At 37.5% G+C, this 15,482-nt stretch overlaps 1 protein-coding gene across 2 annotated transcripts; it reads right to left on the bottom strand.

The window, feature by feature from the left end:
• Nucleotides 1-220: 220 nt before the first annotated feature.
• lnpk (lunapark, ER junction formation factor) lies at nucleotides 221-15,482 on the bottom strand. Of its 2 annotated transcripts, XM_036569932.1 has the most exons (14): nucleotides 15,287-15,482; nucleotides 14,651-14,692; nucleotides 14,498-14,539; nucleotides 12,473-12,660; nucleotides 11,637-11,695; nucleotides 10,414-10,454; nucleotides 10,111-10,194; nucleotides 9,306-9,357; nucleotides 8,979-9,182; nucleotides 7,166-7,271; nucleotides 6,914-6,984; nucleotides 5,376-5,540; nucleotides 5,112-5,195; nucleotides 221-2,779 (listed from the first exon to the last, which is right to left on the bottom strand). In XM_036569932.1, the coding sequence occupies exons 2-14, from the start codon at nucleotides 14,675-14,677 to the stop codon at nucleotides 2,589-2,591; spliced, it is 1,314 nt and encodes a 437-aa protein (XP_036425825.1). In that variant the 5' UTR covers nucleotides 14,678-14,692; nucleotides 15,287-15,482; the 3' UTR covers nucleotides 221-2,588. The 2 variants fall into 2 exon arrangements, with proteins under 2 accessions (XP_036425825.1, XP_036425826.1); XM_036569933.1 differs by lacking the exon at nucleotides 5,112-5,195 and having other exon boundaries at nucleotides 15,287-15,480.

The raw sequence follows: 15,482 nt of genomic DNA, 5'->3' as shown, positions 1-15,482 counted from the left end.
GGTGCTACATAGAACCATATACAGAACATTTTATATAGAACCATAAACACTCAAAAAACATTTGCATGCTGAAGTGATTCATAAGACTGATGCAGAATGTGATGTATATGGTTCTGTATAGCACCAAAAAGAGTTCTGCTATTGTTTGAACAGCACAGTGGAACTGGAACACATTGGTGTACATCAAAACAGATACCCACCAAGTCTGACAACTGACACCTGATTTAGAAAAAAGAACCTTTATTGGATGTGCCATGCACATACACACCTATCCTAGTGTAAACACAGCTGACATGCACAGAGAGACACCAGCTGAAGGCCTGCGTGCAGCCGGACGGAACAAACCAGAAACAGTTGTCTAGCAGATAAAGTGGTTATGCAGTATTAACTGACTGAGAACAGGGTACAATGGTGTGACCGTACCATAATAACTAATATGAATTCATTCATAATTAATTATTACTATAATTATCATCTGTAGTCATTTGTTATCAGCTACCAGAGTCAGCCAGAGTTATTATAGACATTCACCTAAGAGGACTTCCCAGGAGCAAAGTAAAAAGTTATTACATCTGTAGTTTTCATTAATGTGGTGTATACATTTGCTTAAGGGGTTTAACTGCCAAAGCCGGATAACCTTAACCATGAACTGCTGAAAAACCACCACATCTAAATTTTGATTTAGTCACTGAGAGTGTAGTAAACACACATTGCTCATTTTGTGTGGTGCACTGTTACTTTTCCTGTTTCTCAGATGTTTCTGCTGCTGCAGCCATGTTAACTGAGTCCGGCTTTGTAGTCATACCCTCTCGTAATACAAAACTGGGCTTTGAGTCCCAGTAATGCTAATTTGTTTCCCAGAAAGGCACCAAGCAGCTTAAAACACACACAGGAAGTTACACTTAAAAACAATTGTAACACAAATCAACAAAAAAGTCTAAAACTTAAATAAAATAGTGCAACTGACAAACTGTCTCGCTCCTACTAAAATACGTCATGCTCTTACAAAAAGAAAAGTTGATCAAAATAGCTTATGTTTAAAGTGTTGCACACAACTGTAAACAAAATAACACTAAATGATACCCAGTTTCTATTAAAAAGCCAATTGTGGAAGTCTATTTCAAAGAAAGCATGTTATTGTATTGACTACCTTCACAAGTTTTAATAAACCACGTTCATAAACTCATTAACATTTAATACCTTAGCTTTATGGTATCTGGCAACACTTTATTGTAGGGCAGTGCTCATAACGCAACATGACTTAAATTTACATAAACATTTATAATGGCTTATTCCAATAAGCATTGTCTGTGATAAAAGCTGTTTCTGTCAACTTTAATGCCGAACTATCATAACACCTGTCAGGTGAAGTCCTTTAGGTGCCATAATGACACTTCAGGAGGAAATTACATAATGACTTTGTATTAATGATGGGTGATACGGCAAAAATTTTATATTCCATAACTTAAAATTTTCACAGTACATGATATGTCATACTATTTACTTATTCAGACAAAGTACTGTTACATTTAAAAATACTATCAAAACTCCATTGATTTGTGTTCAATATTTCACACATTGCACTGCACTAAATCCAATTAAGCAGGTCTCACTGTGCTCTCTGTAATTAAATATGCAGTTAGGAAGTACTGACCACATCCACAATAGTGATGTAATTTAGCATGATGACGATAAATACTGTCATATTGCCCTGCCCTATTTTGTAGCTTAATGTATATTACAGTATATCACTATGCTGATGAATTGCCAAAGGTAGCTTAAATCTTTTAAATTGTAACATGAATCTTGCTTTATCTAAGGGACACCGTATGCCATGTCATATTATCAGCATTATGTCACTGTGATATACATTGAGCTTCAAAGTCTGTCATTTAACCTCAAAAAGTGTCTAAACATGAGCCTATGGCTGAAAAAAATGTTATGTTAAAATGTCAACTACGATACTATGTAATAAATCTTTATAAATGTTTTTGTAGGTCTAGGTTAGTTGTCATGAAAGGCTTATTTAGATGTCATGTAGCCTTATGAATACTGCCCTACAGTGAAGTGTCACCCAGAAATTTGACAAGGCCCACCCTATTCTAAGTATGTTTGTGCCATATACAGAGAAACACATCATAAATGTTGTCCATGGTAATCAAACATACAATCCAGATGTGGTAAATAGGCTGAAAAAATACCAGCATCTACCCTTAAATGAGCAAGTCGATGAGCTGCAAGCTGAGACTGAGACTGAGACTGATTCACGTCAATGGTCTGTCCTCTTAGACCCTTTAAAGCTACACTTATTATTGGCTAGTTAAACAACATTACATGTGATGCACAACTTTACACCGTGGTTGGCAGAGCTCTAATGAGTGTCTCAGATCGAGTTATCTTTGCATTTACACAGGAACAAGCAAAACTGGAAACAAAACTTGGCAAAAACAAATAGTGCAAACTCAATTCAGCAGAATACAAACTTGGCAATAAATTAAATGAACCTGCAAAAAATTTAAAATATAGCATTTTGAGCAACTAGCAAAAGATTTAAAACAACATGTTCGAGCACCAAGTGAACAGAGAACTCAGTTTGACTCCGCCTCCTCCTTCTGCTCTCTCCTCTGAGCACTCTCCGCTTCATTATCCAGCTGGGAATCCTCAGAGGGGGAGGGGCTACGCTGGGAGTGGTGCGTATCCTCCACTCCTTCATCAGTGGGCGAAGCTTTGTCAGAGCCTGTCTCCTGCTGGTCAGCAGTGGTTGCAGGCTCCGTATCATCTGCAATAACATCACAAACGTCAGTGAGATCAGTACACATGGCAAGAACAGTAATAATGAACAAACAAAAAATAGACTTCAACGTCAGTGCTTATAACAGGTGTATCAACACTATCCAGATACTGACACACTGTACAGCTGGGCAGCAAATGCAAGAAAGAATTAAAAGGCCCATATTCTACATTTTTCCTTTTGTTGCACTGAGATCTACTTGTTATGTTTGCGTGATTCTATGTGCCAAAAAACAGTCATAATTAATGTTTACATAAAAAAAAAACTTCCTCTCTATTCCTTGGGATTCAGTAAGCTGTTTTTGATACATGTAAATTGCCTGCCTTACGCTGTGCCTTATGCAGAAAGCACTCCAAGTTGTACAGAACAAAATGTTATGTTTTGATTTTCTCCTCATCTCAAAGATAAAAGCTTTATATACTGTTTATTTGATGGTGGCAGGTTTGGTGGTCTACCAGGTCTTGCACAGTTGCTAGAAGTCCCATTTTCTCTATATCTTTTAAATCAATTCAGTCCTGTTTTTCCACTTGTTTTCCTTTGTCTTTGCCTTTCCTTATGCAAGAGAATTATCTTATATATAACCTCTTCTTTAGCCATTTAAGATAATTATGAGAATGAAATCTGAAGGCAGCCAACGGGTGTTTGGGTGAATGTTAGTGTCTCATTGAAGAGGACCATAATGTCAATGACTTTTTATGGGAACAGCTTTTGTTTGGAGGACGCAGCTGTAACTGGCTAGGAAGGACAGAAGAGATAAAATGGCAGTAGGCGCACCAAAGGAAATAGTGGACAAACTAAATGCTGATACGGTTTGAGGCTTTTTTTGACTAAAAAATATTACACATCCTTAATAGTTGGTTTGTCTGCAAACTGAATAAATGAAATTGTGTTCTCTGACGCTTGCACAGTGTAGTACCTCAAACTGTTATTTAAAAAACAAATGGCTTTTTATATGGGCCCTTTAATGTCAGACTGTTCCTCGAGAATTTCATGTATAATGAATGCCCCTGTAACGCTTAAAAAAGTGCAGAACATAACCAAATGTCATGCCAACAAATGACTGATCAGAGACTGTAGAACTGTAGAACTGGAAAGAAAATACATGCATTGTAAATTAATTCCAAAGTTAATTACAGAATCAGCATCATTAAAATGTATATCTGCCCATATTTAATAGGCGGATTTACACTACCAGTCAAACAAATAAATAAAAATAAAATAAAGCTGTATGAAAGGCTACTTTCCACAATAATATTAAATAGGAGACAATTTTGATTTGTTCAACACTTTTTGGTCACTATCATTCCATATGAGTTATTTTTTGTCTTCTTCACTGTTACTTAACAAGTGGAAAAGAGTTTATAGTCAAATGCAAATGTTTAAAATTACATGTTTTGTTGATTTTCTAAGTGAAATTATGTACACATCCTCTAAAGGGACCAGACTTAAATATTCAATTTTTCTGCAAATCTTAGAACATAGTTTACATTTATTTTAGTTGAACATATTAGAAAAAAATAAAACTAAAATATAAAATAAAATGCAAAGAACAAAATATAAAATGTGCCATAACTTTTGCACAAGGCACACGTTTTATTTTTTTTCCAATGTGTTAAATTCAATTCAGCAAATTAACAGTAAAATTTAAATATGCAGAATTGTTCTGTGAGGAGGATGTTTTCTTATTTGAAACAAAGCAAACAAAAACCTTTTGCATAGAACTGTGAATAATAAAAATCTTCTATTACTTTTGACTGATAGTGTATAATATAATATAATGCACCCTTAGCCTCAGGCTGTTCATGCAAAATTCATTTGATTACACAACCTCCAAAAGCAGTGGTCTCCAAGCCTACACCTTCAGATCTACAGTTCTGCAGAGTTTAACTTTTAGACTAATCTGCCAACTCTGATCCAGCCCATTACTGCGTTTACTGGCCCTTTATTAGCTGGATTAGGTGTTTAAGATTCAGGCTTGTGGTGGAACCTGCAGGAATGTGGAGGTTTGGTGACCACTGTTCTTAACAACACATTCATACACAGGCACATAACAGACCCCCGATCAATAGCTTGTTTTGAGACTGCGCGCACGTAAGCTGATTTGAAACAGTGACTGTTGTCCTTATAGCGATTAGCAAGATTATAGTTTGCATTCAGTATGAGCGCATATGCTTCATGTGGCTGTGTGTCTGCAACTGTGAGGAAGAAAGGCAAGAGGGAGTATATGTGTGAGCAGGAACAAGTAAGGTGTTAAGCGTGTCTGAGATAGTAAGGGACGATGCGTGCATGTAGAAGACAGCGAGAGGGTGAGTTATAGAACCTGCGTGATTTCTCCTGAAACTGTGAACTTTGCTCCATGGTGTAGCACCTGCGGAGTGGGAGCGACGCCTTGACACTAAACCTTCTAAAAACACACATATAAACATACAACATAAAAAAAAAAGATGTACTCATGCACACATAGGAAATGAAGTGAAAATGAAGTGGAACCAAAAACAGGCCTGCTGACAGCTCTGGACTCTGATTTAGGGCAGTTACAGAGACCTGCTGGTACTGTAAACAGTTTAAAAAGCTTGTGTGGTACCTTCATGGGCATCGCTGTCCTCTGGCGTGTCTGTGGCTGCTGAGGACTGTGGGTCAGGAGACTCTGAGCGAAGGCGGCGCTCAAAGCTAAACTCTGGGAGCCTGGGAGCTTGGGGCCGTGTCTTCCTCGCCGGGTTCATGAAGTAGCAATACCCACATCGAAAGGCTACAGAGCAACATACATACACATATGTTTTTATACAGTGTCAGGACATGCATCACATATGTATTATATACAAAACTCAGTTCCAAAGAAGTTGGCACAATGTGTAAAATGCAAATAAAAACAAAAAGCGATGATCTGTAAATGGAATCAGTATGACAAGATACTTAAAGTCTTACATTATTATTTTTGTAAATATGTGCTTATTATTAAACTGACACCTGCAACATGTTCCAAAAAAAGTCAGGAAAGGCTCTCCACTTTGCCAAAACTTTGATCTCTCAGACGACACTGCACTAAATTCGACATGGCGATGACGATGTTTCTGTGATGAAAGCCATATAACAACATGCAGAAACGCTGCTGACTTCTGTGGGCTCAAGTTCAACTGAAATGGACTGATGCACAGTGGAAACATCTATTGTGGTCTGAGGAATCAACCTTTCAGATTGGTAAAGGAAATAATGGACGTCACGTTCTCTGGGCCATAGAAAAAAAACTGACCATTCAGATTGCTATCAGTGTATATATAAACATAACTATACAATAGCACAATCTGATTGGTAGAGAAGTGTTCTACTCCTGCTATATCAAATTCTGAGCCCACAAAGCAAGCATTACAGTCGGCAACTGTGACAACAGAGCAACTAAACAAACTGGAGTCGGCAAGAAATGAAACAAAATACATTTTGGCTGTGAAATGCTTTACAGATTGTTTGGGCATAAAACAACATTCAAATTAATCAGGCAAATATTAAAAACACTGAGTTGAACCTGATATTTTGACAGTTTTATGGCTCTATCCATTTTACAAAAGGCCAGTATTTTTTTGGCGAAGGATCTGCCGATATTAAAGCACATTTGAAACAATGTTTGTGGATTCTTAGCTTTACCTCTTTCTTTTTGTAGAACTGTTGTACAAAAGCAATAAAATATTTTTAAATTTGTGCATTATTTCATGTAATACTGTGGCTGTGATGATGTACGTTACTCGCCCTCGGCTCATGCCTGTAACCAAATCACAGCCGTGACGTTAAACGATTATACACTTGGTCTCATGTTCTATTGCTTCAGTATCCATATGGTAACTTGTTTTGTTTTGTTTTATTTTTTTTGGCCTAACCTAACTCCAAATCCTTAAATCTAACTCCAAATCCAACAAAAAGATATTGTTTTACCTTTTAAGTTTAAAAAAGGAAACAATTTTTGTAAAAAAAATAAATAAATAATCAGTTAGCCCTGTTTTCTCTCTTCCTACAAAGTGAGGAATTTTTTTTTTTATAAAACCATGCGCAGACACACATACATACACATTCAGTTGATTAAATCTAAATGCACCTCAGAAACAAAATGCTAATGACGCATTAAGATCTTACACAAATATTCAAACTCCTCCTTCAGGGCCATGCCATTGTGAGAGAAACACTGCTGACAGATCAGAGCATATCTGAGAGAGAGAGAGAGAGAGATTTATAATACTGCTTTCACCTGTAATGTAATACTACAGATTATGAGACTAATATAGAAGTAAAATTGTTATTTATAAATTAAACATTTCTTCTGAGAGACTGGTTGTGCAAATATCTATAAAATATTTATAAAAATATAAATGTTTAGAAATGTAGCACCTGTTCTGAGGTCCGTCTCCCACCAGGTACTCTATGACCCTGTCCACTGCACTGCGTTCTCGGGGGAGGATGGGGCGAGCCAGTGGAGGACCTGGGGGGTACATGCCTGGAAGATGATGTCAACAAGATGGATTATTAAACAACAGGACATCGCAATAAACAAAAACACAAACTACAGACACAATTATGGAACCATAACATAATTACAGTATTGTTTGTCTGAGTATGTGCACTGTAGGTAATCCGTAGCGCAGTGTAACGTTTCGACAGTAAGTGGCCTAAGAAGCTTAACTGGCATTAACACTTTGCTCCATTCATCTGAATGGCTCACCACCATTTTCAGAATTTCTCCACAATTCAATGGTTAAAATGTAATTCAGAGTGGTTTGATGTAAAATGTCATTCTACAGAAATTTATCAAGTCAGAACTGTAAAAAGCCTAAGTTCATTAACTTTATTAATGTTAAACTGTAGTATCACCTGAGAGCATGATACTGTAATATGTTTGAAAATACCATGATACTGAATTTTATCAGTAACTGCCTAGCACCAGTGTAACATACAGACAGCTGTTCCGAAAGGAAAAAAGCCAACGTTATTTACATGTTAATTTAATATGTAATAAGTCAAAATGCAGTTTAAATGGAATGAGTGAAATTGAAATCTGACTCATGTACAGATGTATGCACCAGGTTTAAGTGATTAAGTGACCCTTATTAGTCCCACAACGGGGAAATTTCACCTCCGCATTTGACCCATCCGTGCAGTGAAACACCACATACACACTAGTGAGCACGCACACACTAGGGGCAGTGAGCACACTTGCCTGGAGCGGTGGGCAGCCCTATCCGTAGCACCCGGGGAGCAGTTGGGGGTTAGGTGTCTTGCTCAAGGGCACTTCAGTCATGTACTGTCGGCTCGGGGGATCGAACCAGCGACCTTCCGGTCCAGCCCACGACTGCCCCCAGTAAACCCACGCAGACAAGGGGAGAACATGCAAACTCCACACAGAAAGGACCTCGGCGACCAGCTTCGGAATCGAACTCAGGCCCTTCTTACTATGAGGCAACAGTGCTACACACTACGCCACCGTGCACAATTTTCAAAGTCAGAAGACTTTAACACTCCGACCTCAGGGAAGGTTTGTTTATTTAGTTTTTGTTTTGTTTTCACTCCATAGTCTCATGTGCAAACATGTGCATCAGTTTTGTTTCTTGTCATAACACAATACAGACGTATGCACACATGCATGCACACATTTTTTTTATGCATGCACACACATCATGATTAGGTGGAAATTGTTCAGCATTCCATTATGTTTAGCTTGAAATCAAATAAGTTACCACTAACAAAGACTTATTTCTTTAGCCAGCAAAATGAGTTATTTAACTGAAGTTCAGATTAGGAGGGATTTGTTTTACACGGCGTGGGGTGGTAATGTATTTATGAGCATACCAAAGTTTCGAAGTGATTTCAGTCCCCTCCAAATTTGTAACAAGAGTCACTTCACAACCTGGAGTACACTACTGTATAAAATTAAATTAATGAGAGAACCTTAGCAGTTAGCTCATCATTTTCAACTGTAGCTGCAGCATGTGATGTTTGTTTAGTCATGCAGATCTTGATAACATGTTTGCTGATGTGGGAAAGTCGGCCCTAATCTGGCCACACAAAATACATGTTAACGAGTGATGCAAACAGGTGTAAACTCAAAAAATCATGTGTGACAGCTGTTTGTATGCTTTAATGTCTTAGTGTAAGACTTTTGTCTGTATGGCTGAAAATTATGGCATAATTACAGCACGTGTCTGACCTGTTCCAGGTGCTGGCGAATACGGGCTGATGTGCCTGCTCATTTGTGGTGGTGAGTCCATGGCGCTGGCCATTGCCGGGCTGGTTGCTGAAGCAGCGAGGCCCTTCTCAGGAGGGCCCCCAGGTGCTGCACGAAGAGGTGTGGCTCCAGGGGCCATAGGGCGGGGCCCCGGAGTAGCCATGGCAACATGACGTTGTCGTAGATCTGAGAATTAAATAGAGTAACTGTTAAATAATCTTCACATTTTTAACAAAAACAAGCACATACAAACAAACATACATACATATACATACACACACACACACAACTGTAAAAACATTAACACACCTTGTCCTGGCCTGGGAGTCATAATAGGTCGGACAGGAGTAGCTTCTGTTTCCTATTAAAAATGTACAGGGCGTTTATAATGTATGATTCACTCAAACCCTTGGACAAAATGCATTTGTTGCAGTTATGCAATTAAAGGGGAATTCCATCAATTTTTCAAAGTTTCTGCATAGTTCACCCGTTCAGATGTAAAGTCATTCAAAGTGGTTTAAAGTGAAATTCAGTACAGTGAAATTCACTCACTCTGCGTTCTTTACAGTGGTGCTGATAGGAACCAGGGGTCATAACGTCTGCAACAAATATTAACATTTTTTGTACTTTACAAAATGACCAGTGAACTCATGTCTTCTGATTTTTCTTTTTCTGTAATAGTAAAAATGGCAAAATAGTGGTTAATCTGGAAAAAAAGGTTTCTCTTACAACACCCTGCTTTGACTTCTCTGCTATAAATGGGTTTTAAAAAACATTTTAGGCTATAAACATATCAGAAAATTACAGTGAAAGTGTCTCAGTCATTAGGCAACATGCCATTCTGTGTAACAGGTTCTATGATATACAATGCTTTTACAGGCTTTTAATGCTTCTAAAGTGACCGAAACACTGTCAGGTCATCTGGTTACTATCACCCCCCCTGTGAACAACTGTGACTAGTGACTAGTTCCTCTAGAAAGGTGCATTTCACATCAAATTTCTCTGAATGACTGTTTTCCCATCTTAACCATTGTATTATGCACAAGATTTGAAAAATCGGTGGACTTTCCCTTTAAAGGCTTTTAGAATGTTGCCGTGCAAAATGAACACACACCACTTTCTTCTTTGCTTCAGGGTCAAATCTTTCCAGGATTAATTTTGCATTTTTGTAGGTCTCTGTTTCCATCACCTCTTCAAGCTGAAAAGACAAATTTCATTAATCTCATGAAAAATATTTATTTAGATGAACACATCCTACATAACACGGCATGTGTAACACAGATTAACTTCTGATTTATTTTTAATTAATGCAAAAATGTTAGTTAGCACACACATTAGTATAAATATCACTACACAGATAAAAGTTACATAAATGTCAGAATAAATGTTAGTACTTTGTAAAATCAACAACACTTACGATTTTTCTTTTCTCTGACTTTAAATCCTCTAACTTTTCATCTGAAACAGAATACAAACATGCATTTTGTCATGAAGTGCCATAATAAAGCACAGGGCTAACATTTCCAATCACTTTTTTCTAAACAATTATTCATTCAGTGACTCTGAATGTGCCAATAAAAGAATTACTGTAGTGCTCTTCAGCCATTTATGAATTCAGAGATCTGTCCGAATGCTCTTTCAGCAACTGCTGCTGTCAAAGCTTTGGCTAAAAGGCAAGGATCATTATGTCAAAGCTAAGGCATGAGGATGAGCCACAGGCAAAACAGCATATTTGACTTTTGTGACGGATTCTAAACATTCAATCAGGACCAGTATTTTGAGTATTTTATTATGATTTAAATTTAATGAAAAGTTAGTGGAATATATTTTGTATAAAGAAAAAACATTCTTCACACTTTGACACATTTTTGTCCTTTCTTGATCTAAAAACAAACAGAAAAGGGCTGAAGAGCACTCATTAATACAGAATGTGTATCAAATGTGAGCATAATTTGTTATGTAACTGTAACTAATTTTACATAAGCATGAATTTTTAAAGCTACAAGACTGTGTTGTTTAAATTGAAAAAAGTAGCATTACTAAAAACACGCTAAAGTATTCTGTGTGTGCTGCTGCAAGTCACCCTGTAAAGCCTGAAATAATCATCTAAAAGTCAGAGGTGACGAGTCAGATTTCACAGGAGTCTTTCATATCATGTCATGCGACTTTGCGTATTAACATCACAAGCACAGGCTCGAAAAAGAAGGTCTGGTTCGATGTTCAGGTTCCAAATACAAAATCAATTTTATACTGATAAAGATATGATGACAACAGTAGATAATTCACTTACAACCTTTACCAAGTTTAAATTCTCTTCAAGAATAAATTCTCTTTGAATACTCCTTCAGTGTGCTCACAATCGTCAGATTCATCCATTTGGGGAAGGGGTTCGAAGCACAGCCGACATTACAAAATGCACTTTTCGTGCAATTCCACAATTCCACCACAAACGTCTCCAAGTCCCCCAAAACTGACACAGGGTAGCGTTAATATATGTGTTTTTCCATTTACAACTTTCTCAATCCTCAGGGAGAAGAGCTCTCTCATTTTAGAACACACCCTTTCAGCTGATGATCAAGGTCCAATAAAACAGATGGGCATTTTGACTGAACAGACCACAAAGAAGCAACAAAAACTTACTGTTTCTTTCTGTGCGTTTCGAAAACAGGAAGATAAGCAGCTTGCGTACAAACCACACCCTGGAAATAGAGAGAAATTAGTGAAATTACGATCAAAAAAGGTGATAACACAGAAATACGTATGTCTAATACATATGCCAGTGCTGCTGTACCTGTAACATTATTGTACTGTAATTGCCACTGTAAAGTTTGGAACCAATAATATAAAACCAACAACTGTAAAACAAAATTGCCACTGTAAAGTTTGGAATCAATAATATTAAAACAACAACATAAAACCAAATTGTATTTACAATTTTTGGATGCGTCCAGACTGATGAACAGAGCTGTAAATGATTCCATACTTAGAAAGCTGTCCATCATTGAAAATGAAGCCATAATAAAATTAATAATTGAATTAACTTTCAGAATACCACGTACATGATATTCATTAAATATAATTTAAAAACTCCTAATTTTTCACAGGAAAACTTAAAATATTGAAAAATAAAATTAAAAATACCTTTAAATGCCCTGTTTATAGTATTTTAACCTACACTGTGTAAATTATCATTAAATAAATCAACAACTACTATTAATATCACAAGTTAATCAACATTTTAAAGGTAGCAGATATCAAACTGCAACCCCAGAGAACCGCAGTGCAGCATTGTTGGTTAGGACTCAGTTTGCATTCCCCCACATCTGATTTGACTCAGACAAGTGAACAAACCAATGAGCTAATGAACAGGCAGTGCACTAAACTGATCAACGCAGTGGGCCTTCAGAGCTTGAGTTTGATCCATGTGGTCTGTCTGTGTAAATACCAGTGTGAAAATCAAGGAGTGAGAGACTCACAGTGCAGGGAAGGCGATCAGAGGCAGCGCAGTGATGAGCCGGGCACTCCACTGCTCAGGCAGATAAAGGTAATAGACAACCACACAGGTGAGCAGGTAGAGGGTAGCAGAGTAGAAGAGCAGGCGGCCCACCCATAACTTCTGCAGACGCTGGTTCTTCGCACGGAACTCCTCAAGGTCCTTAATTTCCTACAAATACACAATGAAATGTAGCACAGTACTCCACCTGATTAAAGGGGAATTCCACAGATTTTTCATAAGATTTTTCATAAGTTAATCATTAAGATGTAAATAAAGTTTTGGCTGTGTAAGGCTCCAGTTTAGAGAAACCGAGTGAGAATAGTTCAGTGGTGTGTCATTAATCACTCTAAAAGCTACCTGAAAGAAACCCACTACACTGAATAGTTACAAATATAGCACATGATTTATGACAGCTTTGAGATTTTGGCCTAAAATATGTTTAGAACTCAAAGAAATCTATTTTTTTCTGATTTACCACTATTTTACCATTTTTACACATAAAATACAAAAACTCAGAGGGCACCTGTAGGTTCAATGGTTGTTTTGGATAGTAAACAAAATGGCTAGATTTATGTTGTAGAAATCACGACCTCTGGTTCCCATCACCTCCACTGTAAAGAAACCTTTGCCATCATTGTAGAGTTGGTAATGTGCAAGATGTATTACAATGCACCATTTTACATCAAACTACTCTGAATGACTTTGTTTAAATTTATTTAATTGAATTATACAGAATTTTTGAAGAAATCTGTGAAAATCCCCTTTAACACAGTGCTGGAAATTACAGTCAGCACATTCTCTGAGATTGTGACTGCAGTGCATAGCAGCAAAAAAGTCAGAAATATTAATGTAAGCCAGTGTAAAGAAACAAAAAACACCTGCTAGAGAGGCTGAAAGATTAATCACTTTTATATCGAAATCACACTTTGAAAGAATGCAATTTTCAAATCGCAAGAGCTGCAATTTTTAATTATACAATACACCATCACCAAGTTTTAAATGTGGAAAATTGTACCTAATAACACAGAGGGTGTAAACAGCCTGTAGATGAGTTAGATCAAGGGCGTCAAACTCAACCATTAAAAGGGCCGTTTTAAAAAATCTCAACAAATTTGTAGGCCAGCCGTGATTTTTTTTTATTTTTGCTTAACATTTTGGCATGACCCCAACTGGCCATTGTTACAACAGCAAAATAGGCTATGAATACTTCATCAATTCAAAAATAAAAAAAATACAATAAATAAATAAAAACAAATAAGTACAAAAGAAACAGACTACATTAGCTGCAGATAACTGTTAAACCTCTTTAAATGTCCCCAGTGTACTGTAAGTTTTTTAAAACTGCCAATTTGCTTGAACTAGACACCTGGCATCTTTATTTATTTATTTATTTTTAATTTTTGTGGTACTGTCTTGTAGATCGTTGTTGTGGATGGGGTGGGAGCACACATTATGTTGCAGTGCATGCCGGGAACTGTAGTACAGTTCATGGTGAAATGGGCTAATAATAATATAAAATCAAAATAATTTTGTGGGTCAGACAGGATTGTGCCACGGGCCAAGTCAGGGTCTTGTGTTTGACACATGGGAGTTAGACCAATCAGAAGCAACACAACACCCATGTTCTGTATATGTGACATCACAACCATCACAACTAACTGGTAGTCTGATGCACTTAGTGTGCAAGTCTTATGCCTTAAAAAGCAGATATTCTGGTCTTCTTGGTCAAAAAACAGGCCTGGAAATTAATTTATAGAAAATAATTGCATTTAAAATGCAATTGCAGTACTTGTCAGAAAAATCGCAATTAGATCTTTTCCCCAAATCCTTCAGCCCTACTAGAGAGAGAGAGAGAGAAAAGAGCAGGGAAAGCATGAAGTATGGAAAGTAAGACAGACTGAGACATGTTAATAGACATGTCTTATGTAAGTTACAGACATTATAACCCTGTTATAGAAGAGGGCAGGTCAGTAGAGTAGGAATAGTAGTAACCAATGAACACTACCTTATCCAACTCCTCCAGACGTTCCACTGTGGAAGTCTTTGCCTAAAAGAGTAAAATTATTTTAATAACTCAAAAGCAGCAGTATTTCCCACATAGGAAGGACTTGTTCCAAATAATAAATAAAGAATAAAATAAATGGAACTAAGTGCCTACCTTCCACCGTGAAATGATGGCCCCCATAGTGTTTGTTCTCACCTGCACAACAGCAAAACGACAAAATGAGCACATGTGGCAGAGGTGACTGCATAGGTTCATGTCTAATATTCATGTTCATATGCATAATCATAAAAGCCCTTTAGCACTAGGCAGCGCCATCTTGCCAGATCTTACAAAACAGGGCAACACTTCCTCGGCTCATACCTACTGCCCTTATTGACGAGCAGTTAATGGAGGGAGAGGGGGCAAAGATAAAGGACATGGAGGTTTGAATCACTCAGTCAAATGAATGAGTATCCAAATTGAAACACGCCACACAGAGCCAAGCACGTCCGAGGCAAAAATAAACACGAGCAGAAAAACCTTCGGCTGCGTTTTCACGGCCTTCTAAATACACAACCTTACTAAACATCTTGGCCAGCAGCTCAGATCTTTTTTAAGCCAGTCACACGCTGCTAGCTAGCTAGTCACAGGAGACACTGGCAAACAGCCCAGATGTGCTAACGTTAGCTGTACAAATTCTCCCAAACGGCTTCCGGTAACGTTAATACACTAAACAAAATAATTTAAGCACATGTGTGCCTTACTGACTCCGTCCGTAAGGAAATAAACACATAAACATCATTCCTTTACCCGGCAGTAGGAGCACTGCGATGGTACTGTGCCTGAGAGTGAAGTGAGCACATGAGCGCAGGGAGCTGGGTGTTTAGTCTTAGCAGAACCGCCAAAATAAAAGTCCTGTAGCGTTTCAGAAAAATCTCATTTCGCCTGAAACTTAACACCACAAATTCGTCCCAATAAATCAGGCAGACTTGGAGGCTGTTATCGG

The sequence above is a fragment of the Colossoma macropomum genome, unplaced genomic scaffold (genome assembly GCF_904425465.1).
Source record: "Colossoma macropomum unplaced genomic scaffold, Colossoma_macropomum, whole genome shotgun sequence".
NCBI lineage: Eukaryota > Metazoa > Chordata > Actinopteri > Characiformes > Serrasalmidae > Colossoma > Colossoma macropomum.
This window is presented reverse-complemented; position numbering and strand designations above follow the sequence as displayed.